The sequence below is a fragment of the Cyrtonyx montezumae genome, unplaced genomic scaffold, assembly GCF_038088225.1.
Source record: "Cyrtonyx montezumae isolate F1298 unplaced genomic scaffold, pur_monq_1.0 scaffold_23, whole genome shotgun sequence".
Classification (NCBI taxonomy): Eukaryota; Metazoa; Chordata; class Aves; order Galliformes; family Odontophoridae; genus Cyrtonyx; species Cyrtonyx montezumae.
The window spans coordinates 3,193,345-3,208,914 of NW_027071970.1; the positions used below are offsets into that span (position 1 = coordinate 3,193,345).

At 51.3% G+C, this 15,570-nt stretch overlaps 2 protein-coding genes across 2 annotated transcripts in view; both read left to right on the plus strand.

Moving 5' to 3' along the window:
• Positions 1 to 3,815: 3,815 nt before the first annotated feature.
• On the plus strand, positions 3,816 to 6,830 carry HSPB8 (heat shock protein family B (small) member 8). The gene is made up of 3 exons (XM_065738825.1): positions 3,816 to 4,628; positions 5,373 to 5,436; positions 6,125 to 6,830. Exons 1-3 carry the CDS (start codon positions 4,259 to 4,261, stop codon positions 6,282 to 6,284), a joined length of 594 nt encoding a protein of 197 aa, XP_065594897.1. The 5' UTR covers positions 3,816 to 4,258; the 3' UTR covers positions 6,285 to 6,830.
• A 2,881-nt stretch (positions 6,831 to 9,711) lies between these two features.
• The window catches only part of CCDC60 (coiled-coil domain containing 60), a 42,071-nt gene continuing 36,212 nt past the window's right edge, over positions 9,712 to 15,570 (plus strand). The window contains exon 1 of the mRNA XM_065738714.1: positions 9,712 to 9,987. Within this exon, the coding sequence (XP_065594786.1) occupies positions 9,712 to 9,987 (276 nt within the window). The remainder of the gene's footprint in view (positions 9,988 to 15,570) is intronic.

Below are 15,570 nucleotides of genomic sequence, written 5' to 3' on the forward strand. Positions count from 1 at the left end.
TCCATGAAAGTCCTGATCTCAGCCACCGGATGCCAAATCCCCAATCTATCAGTCGCTTCATGCCCCCAAATACACACGAGCACCTGCAGCAAGGCAGCAGCGAGCCAGATGGGCAACAGCTGGGAAAGCAAAGGAGAGCCTCGTGCAAGCAGCACAAACAGCATGACTGCAAGGAGCTGAGCACTTCGTAGGACAGAGCAACCACGGTGCCATGGGCAGCAGCACGTGCCAGCTGCGGGATGGGAGGTGGCACGCAGCTCCAGCACCCATCTGCCTGCACAGTCAGAGGGCAGCTGAAGGTTCTCGAGCGTCGGAGCAAAACCTCTTCATTTATTTATTTGCTTATTTATCGACGCGCTTATTTCGTACCCATCGCGTCCCGTTTTCAGTCTCCACGTCGGGGACGGACGGGAGCGGTCGGCGTCAGCGGGGTTTGTTTATTTATTTATTTATTTATTTCGGAGGGTGAAGGGGAGGAGCGGGGCTCTGTGCGCTGGTTTGGGTGTACCCACGTCCCCCCCACACACCTCCCAACCCCCCACTGCACTGAGGCTCCCAGTGCTGGCCCAGCTCAGCGCGGCATCCCGGCGGGAGGAAGGACTTCCCTGCGTTGTTTGTGCTGTGATCCACCCATGGAAAATCTGAGGTTGGGCCGTGAGAGCGCGGGAGGTGCCTGCAAATCCAGCCCGGGGACAGGACCTGACCGCATCTGTGTGTGGATGTGTGTGTGTGCGCGTTTGTATGTGCGTATGTTTTCTCAGTGGTATTTATCTCTTTATTTTTTTTAACTTATTAATGGTTTTCAGTACAATGCAGACCATCGCCCTTCCTGTCATTGGGTTTTCTGTCTGTTTGCAAGAAGCCTGTGAGCTTTTCTGTCTCTGTGCCTTTTGCCAGTGCTTCTTCTGTTGTGTGTTTGCTCACTCGTTGCTTTTATGGGGTTTCTGCTCCATGTCCAGTGTCTCAGGTCGCTGTTGTTTGCAAGGAGCAGCTTCCACCCTGGGGCAGCTCGGCCATTTGGGTGCACACTAATCGCTGCTCATTGGCACTGGGGCTGCCCAGGGCCTCACCAAGAGCCAATGGCTTTGGGGGATTGTCTCAGCTGCCTCTCAGAGGGTTTTCTTTCCTCACCCAAAGGCTCTTTCCAACATCCTGCGATGCTGTTTCTATCCTGAGCGCCCTGATTGCCTTTCCTCAACAGAGCACAGGACGCAGTGTCCCACTGGGATGCTCCTCGCTCCCTGGACCCCCAGGGTTCCTCCTCTCCCACCTCACACACCAGGTCAGGCTCCAGCAAACCCAGCCCAGTCCCAGAAGTTTTGCTGAAAAGCTCAGAGGAAGGATATTTCAATGCACTGTTGTGTCATTCAATTTTGTCATGGGTCGCAGCACTCAGCTGTGCTCTGCTTTACGTTGGTGTAACTTTTCTCAATGTTTTTGTTGTTATGGGCGACGGAAGTTGTACCAAACCTATTTGCAGCAGCCAATCGATGTTATTTTGCTATGCATTGTACATAGATCGAGGAGGCTGAGAGGACTTAGCCTCTTATTTAATATTTATTTCTCCTATTTATTGAGCGTTACTTAGGAAAGCCGTTCGGGTCTCACCGTTGGGTCCATGGGGTATTTGAGAAAGGGGCATGTTCAGATGCCAGACTGAAGCCTTCAGTGTCCAGTGGGGTTGAGTTACCTGTGTGCTAGCAGATGAACAACTCCTGTGACTTTCACTGCTACTTGGATGTCTGTGCATGACCAGGAGGGTCTCTGAAGCACTGGAACATCCACTGCTGTGGATCAGCAGCTCTATGGTAAAGCAGCCCAAATTTTGGGCTGTTGTAGAGAACAGCACCTTGCGCCCCACCCAGGGAATGGAGAGATTTAGAACAAAAGCCCAGGCAGGAGAAAAGCTGCCAGGGAACCTGTCCCTGTTTTCTTGCCTGTTGGTCGATTCCTTACCAAATCACACTGGCACATCTGTTCGTTTGACTTCATTGTAAAACTACCTTGGCTCTCCATGGAATTGCATACTGTATTCTTTAGTCTTCCTGGGGTATTTGAGTTGTTAGCCTGTTTAGAAAAGGGTTCCAATAAAAGTTCAGATGATATCTGGTTCACATCGCAGCCTGGTTTCTCATGTTCCTTTTGGATGCAGCTTGGTGCGGTGGGATATTTTGGGTTGTTTCAGCTGCTGGGCGCAGCAGGGCATGTGCTTGCACTATCAGCTGCTGGGGACAGGGTCCTTGGGGCACGGGCTGAAGCTGAACTGTTGTGAGCTCAGATTCCTGCCAGCTGGGTCAGGCTTTCGCTGCCCTTTGCTGTGCAATTTGGGTCATCCTCAGCTCGCCCCAGTTGGGGGGAAGTGGGGGTGCTCTGCCTCTCCAGATAATGCCCCTTGAATGGAGACATGCCTGGGGACCAGTCACCAAGTCCTGATGGCAGCTGAGATGTGGGCCTGGGAAGGGTCTGACCACGGCACAGACAGACATGGGGCAGTGTCCCCAGGTCACTTGGCAGATGGGAGGGCTCTGCGCTCCCCAGAGCTGACGTGGTGGTGCTGGCAGCTGTGGGAGGTGACTGGGAGATTTGGAGTGACAACAGGAGCTAAATTGGGATCCCTGGAGAGGGACGTGTGACTAATGGGGATAAGCATGGCGACAAGATGGATTCCTGGCCTGGGAGGGAGGATAGCCTGGAGCTATTCGGGAAACATGGGACTGGAGATCTTGGGAAGAAATGTGGCAGGGATGGAAGTGGCCACGGGGCTGCCCCAAATCATGTGCTGGTGTCACCCCTGGAACAGCTGGTGTCACTCCAGCTGGTGGGAGCACTCACCCAGGCAGTGCAAAGGATAGAGGAGGACACTTCAGCCTCTGCTGCTGGCTGCTTCTCTGCTCCTCCCTGCATCTCCAGGCGTACCCTACTCCCCAGATAGACCCTGCGGTGCCTGGCTGTGTCCCTCCACACACACCAGTGAAGGAGCTGAGGGATGAGCATGGAAAACAGCTGCTCCCCATGCAGACAAAGGCAGCTCCCTTCCCAGCAGTGCCTTTTTGCCCCTCTGTGATTAACACCCCCTGAGTGACCAGCAGCCAAATCACAGCGTGGCCCACGGCGCATCATGGCCTTCCTGCTGCAATTTGTTCCAGCAAGTCCATTAGAAAGATTGCAGCTGCTGGAGAGAAGGAGAGCGAGGTAGAGACGGGAGGGAGTGAGGAAGCAGCGCATCATCTGGTGCATCATTGGTGACACTCATCGGTGTGCCAGGACCCCCTCCGCAGGAGCCCCACTGCCACCAGAGCCAGGTACCCTGCCACACCCCATCCCCTGCAGCCCTTTAATTAGCCCCGCGCGGCTGTGATTACGCCTCGCCCTGCTGCGGCACAGCCAGGCACGCGATGAGGGGGAGGAGGAGGAGGAGGGCAAAGAGTGAGCTACATGGGGTCCCACTCCCACCCCAATGGTTTTGGAGCGTTGCTCCAGGCCCAGCCCCAGGCATCAGCCCACGATCCCAACCACTTTTCCCCAGTGACTCATCTCTGGGTGTACAGTGCAGGGCCCGGCCCCACCTGGGGGTATTTTTAATGGGTGACATTGGGGTGTGAGCAGCCCACCCTGAGCTCCCCGGTTATTTTTAGGCAGGTGCCGAAAACCCCGCGCCTGCCGGGATCCTCAGGCCGGCGCAAGAGGTCAGCTGCACAGCCTGGATTCTCCACGGCTGTTTCATCCTCTCCAAAATACTCGGCTGACAGGGCAGGAATTGCAAAACACAGCCTCCCCCTCCCGGAGCGTATAAATAGCGCTCGCCCGGCGGTGGAAGGTTGCAGAAGTTTCTCGGCTCCGAGCTCAGGCATTTATTGCGGCTCTCACCCGGGAGCGGTGGGGACACAGCGCAGTGATTTTGGGAGTGAGAGGAGAGAGATAAGCTTTTAATCTTGGGATATTCGCTTTATTATTTTTTTTCCTCCCCCCCACTCTCTGGACAAGAAGTTTTATTTTCCTCCGCCCGATCCCTGGGACTGAAGCCAAGCAGGAAGCGTTTTCTTGCAGCCCACAAATCTCCGTCCTCCCCGCACTTTGCTTTCCAAGCGCCGGATGCCTCAGCTCCGCTGAATCTCTTCCTCCCATCGCGCTCTGCCCGGTGCCGGGCTCCCATTCAATCCCCCGTGCGTGGATGCGCCTGCCCTGGGTCAGGCTCCCCAGGGTATTCCACAGCCTTTGAGGCTCCACGAGGAGCCCACAGCCGCTGGAGCGCAGAGCCATGGCCGACAGCCAGCTGCCCTTCTCCTGCCATTATCCCGGCCGGCGGAGCCTCCGCGACCCATTCCGAGAGCCCGGTTTGACCTCACGCCTCCTGGACGATGATTTCGGCCTCTCGCCCTTCCCTGGGGACCTGACGGCAGACTGGCCTGACTGGGCTCGACCCCGGCTCACCCCCACCTGGCCGGGTACGCTGCGTGCCCGCGCCTCCGCCATGGCCCCCGGATACAGCACCCGTTTTGGGGGGTACCCGGAGAGCCGCAGCCCCGTGCCCGCGTCCCGTGAGCCCTGGAAGGTGTGTGTCAACGTGCACAGCTTCAAGCCCGAGGAGCTGACGGTCAAAACCAAGGATGGATACGTCGAGGTGTCAGGTGAGGGCTGGGGCGCGGGGAATGGGATGGGGCTGAGGAGTTGTGGTGGCACACTGGGAAGGTCGAGCCTCCTTTGGGGTGAATCTGTGGGATTTGTGTTCCAGCTGGCACTCCGCTGCGAGCTGCTCAGAGGGGCCCCAGCCTGGCTGGGTTAATTATAGCCAGCAAGGACAGAGCTGAGGGAGATTCCCTTTAAAGGGGCCGAGAGCGAGGCAGCCTGAAGCACCTCCCAGAACTGCAGTGCTTTGCCCAGGCCAGAGCCCCGCACCTCCTGGGGCTGCCAGTGCCATGCTGTGCCGTGCCAGGCCAGTGCACTTGTTCCAGGGGAAGATTTGGGGGGACACTGTGGGCTGGGGGGATCCAGGAGGCCTCAGAGCTTGAGACCCTCCTGACAGCGCAGCAGGGGATGGGGATAAGATCCAAAGATTTGATCATGTCTGATGGCTCCTTCTTAAGCCTTAGCTCTTGGCAGCAAGCAGGGCTCAGGCTCCATGGGAAGTGAAGGTGTCAGGCGGGGAAGGCCGCTCTTCTTCCTCCTCCTCTTCCTCCAACCAGTGCAGCCTTACAGGCCAGGTGCTTGCTTCAGTTCTCTACTGGCTAGTGTCTTCTTCCCCACGTGGGAGACACCCACAGAGGGAAGGGAAAACATCTCCTTTGGAATTGTTCCTGGGGTTTGTTTGTATTACTTGTTGGGTTAAGCCGTGAGCCTGGTGTGGTGGTGACTCGCCTTTGTCCTTCCCGCAGGCAAACACGAGGAGCAGCAGGTAGAAGGAGGCATCGTCTCCAAGAACTTCACCAAGAAAATCCAGTAGGTATCACCCTGCCCCGGGGCATCCTCCCATGAGCACAGCCCCATCCTCATGACGTGTGATGGCCACAGCCCCGCTGTTTCCATCCCAAAACCTGCCCCGTGGGCTCCTCCAGCCTAGATATGAAAGCAGGAAGGGGTGCAACACACCATGCTCCTATTTTGATCCCATCACCAGCCCCAAAATACACCCGTCCCCGGTGTGCGGCTACACGTGCACCCACATCCGAGTGATGTCAGTCTGATTGCTATCGCGCTGACTCACCCCGGCAACAAAAACAGCAAGGAGGGAAGGTGAGCCTGGCACCTAGGGCAAACCACAGTGGTGCAGCAGTGGCTGTGCAGCTTCGCTTCACCAAAACCTCCCAGCAAAACCGCGTGCGCAGCGGGTGGGAACCAGCAGCCAGGCTCCTTTTATGGGCAAGGCATGGGCACGACGCAGCAGCCGGGCGAGCACCGGCAGCAGTGACGTCCCATCAAACACATCTGCCATGGAGATTAAACAGAGCGCCAGGCAGCCCAGGGGCCACTTGAAATATCCCTATATATTCGTTACTACTGCAGTAGTAACACGAGTGGGAGCAGTGAGCCTGGCCAGGGCTCCTGCAGGGCAGTCTCAGCGGGAAGGTTGTGAGCTGCATGGCTGTGCCATCTCCTAACCCCACACCTCTCTCTGTCCCCACTCCAGGCTGCCTTACGAGGTGGACCCCATCACTGTCTTCGCCTCCTTGTCGCCGGAGGGGCTGCTGATCATCGAGGCGCCCCAAATCCCCCCCTACCAGCAGTATGGTGAGGGCACCTGCAGTGGCGAGATCCCAGTGGAGAGCCCAGAGGCCACCTGTGCCTGAGAGCCCCTGTGCCCCTGCTCTGCTCCCCCGATCCCAGTCCCCCCCAACCCTGCTCCCCGGGCCCCAGCGGGGTGGCCCCGGGGCACGGCCTCTCCCGCCCCCTGGGAGCAGCTGCCCCATGGTGGTCTGACACTCTGGTAGAGGCTTTGCATCCATCAGACCCAGCAGAACTGGTGTCTTCGTTACGGTTCTTTTTATGCTGTACGGTGAGCAGATGGGAAGTTTGTAACAATAGTGAAAAAGTGCCCTTTTCTCTTCTTAAATTGAAGTGGAATCCCGTGGTTCTGTGTCTTCTTATTCTCTGTTTTTGGTTTTGTTTTGAACTCCATCTCCACGCCGGCCCCTTGCCAGCCCGCAGACACGCAGCTGGCAGTGGGGCCAATGGCACAGCCGTGTCCCAGACAGACAAACCTCCACCAGACCTGCTGAGAAGTGTAAACTGTCTGCATGTTTTGTTTTCGTTTTTGTTTTCGTTTTCTTTTTTCCAGAAAGAACTTGTGATTTTACTTGTCAGACTTGAGGAATAAAGGCAAGTCGATGTTCTTAGCCTCTGCTGGTCTTGGCTGGGAGGTGAGGGTAGGGGGGCTGGGGATGCTCTGGACACTCTTTGCCCTCCTCCAGATGGGCTCTGTGCCCTTTTCCTGTCTCAGGACACTAAACAGCGCTCTGAGCCAGGGAAGCTGTGTTTGTCCTCTCACCATCCCCACTCACATCTCCCCCCACCCGTTCCTGGCTGCAGCCCATCCCTGCAACCCAATGCCCGGGCACAGCGAAGCAACAATGCCAAGGGGAGCAGACACTCAGTTTTCCATGTCAGTAGGACCTTGGAGTTAAAAATACAGCTCACATGTTGTGCTTGGGCTCACCCAGGGCTCAGTTACCAACAACAGCCGCAGCGTGTGCTGTAAATCCTGGCCCTGAGCACGGCAGCCCTGCTTACACTGCTGCTGGGAGGATGTGCTGCACCCCGGTACCTGGGTAGGACTCCAGCCCTGGGGGGAGAGGGTGCCCTCATTCTGCTCTTTGGAGCTGCTGGGTGGGTTTTGTGCATGGGTGAAAGAAAGGACATGTGGCTCAGCTCTGAAAACTCAACAAATGTGCCCAGACATTGGTGGCTGGTGACCTCCCATCTGGGCTACGCCCTCAGCTTTCTCTCCAGCTCTGCAGCTGGGGGAAAGAGGCTTTATTTCTTTATTCCCTCTGCTTTACATGGTTCCGCATTCTGGCGAATCCCTTCATAATCCCTTACAAAGGATGGTGAGAAGTGCAATCATTTCCTAATGGCGTCAGCAATCAGCAATAAAGACCTCCTGGTACTCAGGGGGTGCGTTGGGCCCCTTCGCCGGGCAGGGGGTGCTTTTTTAAGCACTGCCTGAGCGCTGGTGAGAGGGACGTTTTAAAACCAAATCTTGCTCCGTGTGGTTCAGCAGGTGACACAGCAGCTTTGGAAACGCGGTGGCATTTCAGCATTGTGGCTGCTCCCCAGGGCTGTTTGTCTCAGGGGATGAGAACGCTGTCGAACCGTCGGAGCCATAACAAAACTCCGCAATGGCCGCTCCGCCAATTACATTACATTTTTATGGTCTCACAGCAATTACCCTGCTGTTTTATGGCGCTGTAATGTATTAGACTTGATGGCTTAATACCTGCCGCAGCACAGAGCCCGAGTGGGGAGCAGGGAGAGCCAGGAGCCTCCCGTGCGCCAGGGACGTGGCCCCGCTCGGAGGAAGCAAGCTCCCGGCGTGTCCCTGAGGGTTTATTCTCCAAAAATGGAAACGAGGAGCTGAATTGATTCATTTTGGCTGGCAGCGTGAGGGGCTGGGTAAACAGCACAAGAGCAGCTCCAGGGCGGTCCGAATGCATCAGGCACCCTCAGAGGCCCTTCTTCTCCCCATAGCCAAAGGTGTCTGTGCTCCCAGATTGCTCAGCTCCCTCCTGCCCCATTCCCAAGCTGGCACTGGGCAGCTCAGCCCCTATGAGCCCCTGCAACCCCTCTGTAGTTACCCTCTGTGACACTCCCCCCTCCAACCCTGTGACCCTCTGTCTGTTTCCTTGCTTTGATGATTTCTCTCTGCTGCATCCCCCTTCTCTACCTGCAGAGCAAATCTCAGCCTGCAGAAGAGCTCGTGAAAACAATAAATTGCGACTGAAACAATGGAATAAATAAAGCTAAAACATCTCCACTGTGAAGGTGAAGCGAGGCACTGAGCAAAAGGACATGCAAAGCCCCATGCTGGACTTAGGGCCACTCCCATTCCGTGTGGGGTCAGCTCAGTGCTTGTACTAAGGGTAGGGAGCAGGTGAGGAGCTGGATGTCACCCACTTTGTTTCTTTCTTTCTGTTTCATTTGCACTGTGGCTCTAGGACCTTGTTGCTTCCCATCACTCCAACACATGCAGCCAGAGCTAAGTGACTTCTGTGCCTCATTAGCAATGGGGCCACCGCTGTGTTGGCTTGGGAATGTTTCTCTTCCTGACCCAAACACCCTACTCCAAAGGGGGCACCCTGGGGCTCTGCAAGGGAATTTTGGGAGGATCTCCCCATGCTTCTCAAGGAACTTAATGCCAAAGGCCCCAGGAGCAAAAGGTATACAGGACATGGCCAGAGAGTACTGCTGGCTGGCACCAGGAAGGGATGCTGCTCCAGTACAGGAGGAACAAATGAGCTTCACTGTCACAGTGATTAGCTCCAGACACTGGTAATGGTGCTTAATGGATCTAATGCACTTCTCATGACTGTGTATCACCAATGCGCCTCTGGAGACCTCTCACTCCCACTACTGCTCTCTAATTTTGAGATTCAAACGAGCATCAAAGCGGCATGGGGGTTAAGGGAGGGGGTAATGCTGCTTGGGTTCCAAGCCCACCCTCACTGTGCCCTCTGGCCACATCCCTCAGTGCCACATCCCCACCACTGTGGAACATCTCTGGGGATGCTGACCCCACCAGTCCCTGGGCAGCTGTGCCAAGATCTCACCTGTGCCAGGGAGGGGATGAGGGCAGGGCAGGCCGTGCTGACACAGCATGTGGGGGTAAAGGAGGTTTGTGCTTGGAGCAGCCCTTGAAGGGAGGTGCTCGGTCTCTGTGTACTGCTGTTCCCAGGGAGACAGGGTGGGTTTTAGGTTCCCGGGCAGAGAAGTGTTTGTTGCCACGGAAGGAGAGCTGGGGTTAGTCATGAACTGCTGCTGCTGGGTGTAGGAAGTTGAAAAGGAGGTTTGCTTCGAGGTTTGTGCAGCAGGGGCTTGTTGTTATGGCTGGGAAAGTAAAGTGTGTGATAACATAATGAGCTCAAGCAGCGCAGCCCCTGTGCTGGAGCAATGCTGGCTTCAGGTGTACCCGATGTCAGCGGAGCTGAGGCACCTGAGGCAGCCAACACACAGCCCGGGGCTGCTGTGCTGCCAGAGACACCCGAGGACAGCAGAACCGTGATGCCAGCAGCCACCAAAGTGCTGAACCCGAGTGACTTCATGCAAGATCTGCCTGCTCCGGCTGAGAGAGAAGGGAAGGTGCTGGCCAGGAGCTGGGATTTTTACAGGAGCAGCGGGCCTCCACGAGAGCAAGTGTTCTGGGAGCTGTGCTGCAGGAGGAAAAGGCAGCACACGCAGGGACTCTTCACCCCCCTAGGAAAGCCCTACCAAGTGCTGGGTGAGCTCTGCACCGACCTGAAGGTGCTCACCCTGCGCTCGTCGGGACAGCTTGCACAGGTAGATCTGGCTTTCTGCTTCTCTCGATATCAGAAACAAAGGCATCTCTTTGAAGTCCCCTCTTGCAGGGAAGAGAGTGATTGTTTCTGCTTAAAACAGTGTTCCTGCCTTTTTGTGGAGAGCTACAGTCTGCCCTGCTGCTGGTACAGAGTGTTAGTGCGAATGCTTTGACCCGTGTTGTGGTTTGGGAACTGGCTTTTGTAACTGAGAGCAGTAGGAATGGGGCTGGGGCAACAGAACGTTATGAATGAGAAGGAAACCATGGGGTAATGAGTGTAATTAAGGGAGAACGCTTGGGAAAAGGTACCAGATGGGTCTGGACAATGGGAGGACAGGAAGCATTCTGAGAGCATGAGGATGAAGGGTTAAAAAGCAGGGGTGGGCAGTGGTGGTAGTAGGTGTGGGTGGATGCTCTCTGGCAGCTGCAGCAGAGTGCTCAGTAGCCAGGATGAGCAGGAAAGACTCAGCCCTCCCACTCCTGAATTTTCTGCTCTGATTGAGTGGTGCATTCAAAGTTTATAGGTTTCAATCGGTTTAGATTATTGTCCAAATAGACAGTGGGTGCCATTTGTTTTCTTTCACGTGTTGCCTAAAAGAGCATCTTGCTGGCTGCCTTCATCCAGAGATTTGTTTGAGTGAATTTGTCAGCGTGCATCACCAGCTGCTTCCTCTTTAACACTAAATCAGAAGTTAGAGACTTTCAACTGTGGATATGTTCTGACAAGCCTGAGAATGATGCTGTTGGGGGAAAAAAGTCAGGATTTGGTCCTCCAGGGTTGCTCTGAAGCCGGTTTTGAACTCTGCTACTTCAGGTTTTGGCAATGTTAACATGTTAAAAGCATATGCTTGCTACAGAAAATAAACTGCAGGTAGGTCACTACATGGATGGTTGTGGCTTAGTATTAAGATGCACTGCACGAAGCTGAAGCTATCAGAGGGGATATAATCACATCATTCCTCTTCATGGAGACTGTGGCTGAAAGTACTAGATACTAGATTTTCAGGGCTCACCATTGCTGTTTTTATTTTTCCTCTCCTAAGAAGTAATGGTTACTGCATTGGAAAAACAAAACTTTTGCCTGGTAATCTGAGCAGCCCTCTGCTTTGCTCCACCCCCACAAGTTAAGGAAGGCTCAGACTTTTGAGCTGTTCACCCTCCCGGTTTCATTATGTAAGTTGCCAGTGCGCTCTGCAGAAACCAATTTAAGCTTTTTAAAACAAAAGCTCATCCCTACATCCTGATTTAAAAGCACTTTATGACCTGTATTTTGGCTTCGTATGTGTTATTTGTTCCAAATCCTATCCTCCCCCTTAGCAGTCTGCGCAGTATTCTGAATACCTTGAGAAGATAATCAATACCACATGCATCTAATTCCAGGTGTCTGAGAGTGCTAAGAAATGTCTTGCATTTGATTAATGCATTTGTACTCATCTCTGCCTTCTGAGTTAGCATTTTCTTCAGTAGGACTGATATTTGCAGTGTCGAATAACAGTAAAATTTGTAAACAACAAGGAGATAATAAAAGCCCTGGGAATTCAAGGGACTTGAGTATGCTAATATCTGCTGGCAAATGTCACTTTGTAAACTGATATGATTAAAGAAAAAGTCCTTAACGGCTAAAAACATTTTCATAATGAGTGTGCTGGGATGGTTACACAAAATGATATGGGCAGAGGATATTATATGTGGTAATTGCATGTTTAGGATCCTTTTTATAGCTACTTGATAGCAACAAATGTGTTTAGAAAAGCTATATAGGTCCACTGATGCTTTTTGTGTCTTTATTAAGTAAATCTGGTAGCTGAAGCCTTAGAGCTGATATTTGAATGTTCTGACTGCTGCATCAGAAACTGCTGTCCTGTGATCACACAGTGAAAGGGGCATCTGTCTTGCAATAAAAACAGTTAGGAAAGCTGGCTCAGTGCAGTGATAATTTCCTTCCACTGCAACCTTCTGAGATGAAAGGAACCCGTTTCCAAACCAGTAGGAGAACTGGAGAGGGGAACCTTAGCAAGTGTCCCCCAGACAAACAAACAAGGGAGTCTGCTTTCACCCATCCAGTTCGATGTTATCCAGGCATCGCTGAATGGCCTGCTTAGTTTTTAGGTTTGTCAGTTATGTTCACTTTTGTCCTGAGTGACGTCCCAGTCTGTTTGGATATGTTGCATATGTAAAGGCTTTCTACCATGGGCTGCCAGCTCTCTGCCTTTACCAGGAGTACCCTTAGAAGTTGAATGGGCCATACATTTTGACCAGAGCTGCACCAAGCTGATTCCCAATAGTTTCTAAGTTCTTTACTTGCTACGGGTGGGACTGGCTCCCTATGGGTCTTCCTGGTTCTGTGTCGTGTCAGTAGGAGTCTGTACCCATATAGCATGAAAGAGCCAAGCCCTGCAGAGAAGGACCAGGGGGTCCTGGTGGATGAAAAACTGAACATGAGCCAGCAATGTGCTCTTGGAGCTCAGAAGGTCAATGATATCCTGGGCTCCATCAGAAGAGGAGTCACCAGCAGGCTCAGGGAGATGATTGTCCCTCTCTTCTCTGCCCTCGTGAGGGTCCATCTGGAGTACTGTGTCCAGGTCTGGGGCCCCCAGTAAAGGAAAGATGTGGAGCTGTTGGAGAGGGTGCAGGGAGGGCCATGGACATCATCAGAGAGGGGGACCTCATTGCAGCCTTCCAGTATTTAAAAAAGGATCATAAACAGGAGGGGAATCAACTTTTTACTCGGGTAGATAGCGATAGGACAAGGGGGAATTAAGCTCAAGGTGGGAAGGTTTAGATCGGATACTGGGGAAGTTCTTCATAGAGAGAGTGGTGAGATGCTGCAGCAGGTTGCCCAGAGAGGCTGTGGATACTCTTATCCATGGAGGTGTTCAGGACCAGGTTGGATGAGGCCCTGGGCAACTTTGTCTGGTACCAGCTCTGGACTTTGGTGGTTCTGCTTGTGGCAGGGGGTCGGAACTTGGTGATCCTTGTGGTCCCTTCCAACCCAAGCCATTTTATCAACCTTTGAGCTTCCAGTACAAATAATTGGAAGTTGCTTTGTTTAGTCTGAGATTTTTTTTCTCCCTTTCTCAAAGGTCAGGCATGCATTGCAGGTGGCACTGATTCATGGCAAGTCAAAGAACGTTGCATTCCAGACAGTATTTTTGATCTTTCCAAGCATTCGGAGCAATGTGTTAAAGGTCTTTTTCTTATTCCTTCATGTGACAGTGCATGGTGATTGGTGTCTTTTATCAATGTTTATATAGCTTCTTTTCCTTAATTGCTATGACAAATTCATTTGTAAAGCCTCTGAAGTGGCTTGTTGACTTTTTACATGGAAGAAAGGTGGCCTTTCTGACAGAGTCCTAAAAACAATCTAAGTTCACAAAATTATTACTGCCACAGCCTGCTCTGTACTTGTCATAAAATCCTGTACTGTAATTCTGTGCTTTAGGTAAATAGATCACTAGACAAGATTGACAGCAACATCAGCAATGAAAGGTTTTAAGCTGGAAACTGGAGAAGAAAATGGAGCAATTTCTTTCAAGATAAATTACACTGATGTTATTTGTTATTGCTGCAGTTAAAGATCTGTCAGGGTATCCAATCTAATACCTTGCTTCCCAGAAGACTGAAAACATGTGTTGCAAGGCAGAATGCAAAGAGCCTTTTCCCTGTCTGCTCTCTCATGTCAAGGTTAGCTGTAATTCCTCATTGCTCTGGGATGAGCAGGAAGACATCAGTGGTGGTGCCTTACTGGTATTGCCGGAATGAGAAACTGGTCAGACCAGATCATGTGTTTGTGGTGATGTTCATAGTGACTTCCAAACTGCATATCCCATATAGGGTTGTTTGGTTGACCCAGCTCTCAGCCCTGCCTCTAAGAAATGGTAGGCCGCAGTCTTTATTTTATTAAGGAACAGATAACAAAAAAGCTCTATTATGATAGACTTAAATTAGCTTTAGGAAAAAAAAACTCCAGAAACAGCTTGAAACTTCCTATTCAGACAATATAGAACTTGAACGGAATAACCACAGGCAACATTTCTACCAACTATTCAGCTGGCTGTAAAAGTGAAAAGCCACAAAATACCAACGCTGTCTGTTGTATTTGCAATATGAAGTAGATAACTCATAAGGCTGAGTTATCTCTGGGTTGGATGCTGCTCAGCCCGTTCTTCCAGCAGTGCCAAGGCATTGTCTGAGATGGTCAGCTTTAAATATCACTTGTGATAGTGTGGTAGCTCACTGGCTTGCAAGGAGTGAGAAAGGGCCACGTTTTACCAGAGGTGGTCTTAAAGTCTGTGTTGATAGATGCTTGAGTATCTCTAACAATTAAAAACAGCACATCTGCAGCATCAAATTGAAGCTTTGGAGATGCATTCTGTTTGCAAGGATTAATTCATATTTGATTTAAGTTTTTACTGTTTAATCCTTCTGCTTGTAGTACTTTACCAGGCTTAACGTGTCATGATTGTCAGCTCTGGAGTTACAGTGTTTGCGTAAGGGCTGGTGTTTTGGACAGGATGAAGGGATTGAGCAAGAATCAGGAAGGGTACAGAAGAGATTGTAGCACTGAGATTCATGTTTCAAGCTTTCTAAGTGATCCAGGTTTCTTTTTTTTTTTTTGTCCTTAAATGTTGCAGATGAATAAAATGAGAGTGAAGATAACAAACACGAAGTTACACCCAAGCACCTAAATGCTGAAGTAGTCAGCTTTATTACTGGTAATAATATTTAAGCACTCCTGTCAGTAGTTTTGTTGAAATGTTTTTCTTCTCAGCCTTGTGAGAGTGACAACCATTACCTCTCTTGGATGTTTGGAGGTGTCTTACAAAGTGAATGGTCCTCAGTAATAGCGTATAAAAAAATAGTAAACGTGAAGAATTTCTGATCCTGAGCTCTTGCTTTATCTTTCATCACCAAAATGGTGATGCAAATGGGTCCAGAGATCAGGACACAGGCTCACAGAATTAACGGGTTGCTTGTCAGTTTTGTTGTTGTTGGTCTTTAATATTGGGTTTTTCTTATTTGGTTAAGAGCAATTGCTTTACTTCCAGATATATTAGGTGATACTCCTAACCTAAGCCTAACTACATGAAAATGTCATGCCCTATAAAAATAAGAGCTTTATGATTGCTAAATAGCAGCTAACCACTCAGCCTCCATGCTGTTCAATTCAAAACAGTCTAATCAATTTCAAAAGTTCAGTGTCTGTTCCTGAAGCCTGCTTCGATAATGAATTAAGGGAAGCATATCAAATGTAATAATGCATTGTTATTAAGGTTTTAGTAAACTTGCCAAATGTCAGGCTGCTAGAACAGTCACAGTGCATTACATTGCTGTGATTACAGTTGAATCGTCATTATAGCAAATTGCATTGCTCACCTAGGTTTGGGAATTGATCTGCAACAGCATGCCTGGGGCAGGAGAGAAGTGCATTAAAAAGGTGACTCTTTCCAGTGAATATTCAAAGCATTAGATTTCTGGAAGGCTCAGTGTCTGCTTCTCCTACGTAGTGAACACAAATAGTCTGTAAGGTATGCAACAAAGGGAATAGAATATTCATTGTATTTGAAGAATTGGTTGCTCCCCTG

Excerpts from the sequence above, each read along its gene's own strand:
- HSPB8 (XM_065738825.1), top strand. The coding sequence starts at position 4,259 with ATGGCCGACAGCCAGCTGCCCTTCTCCTGCCATTATCCCGGCCGGCGG. Across the intron at positions 4,629-5,372 it reads TGGATACGTCGAGGTGTCAG|GCAAACACGAGGAGCAGCAG; the intron begins GTGAGGGCTGGG and ends TCCTTCCCGCAG. Across the intron at positions 5,437-6,124 it reads AACTTCACCAAGAAAATCCA|GCTGCCTTACGAGGTGGACC; the intron begins GTAGGTATCACC and ends TCCCCACTCCAG.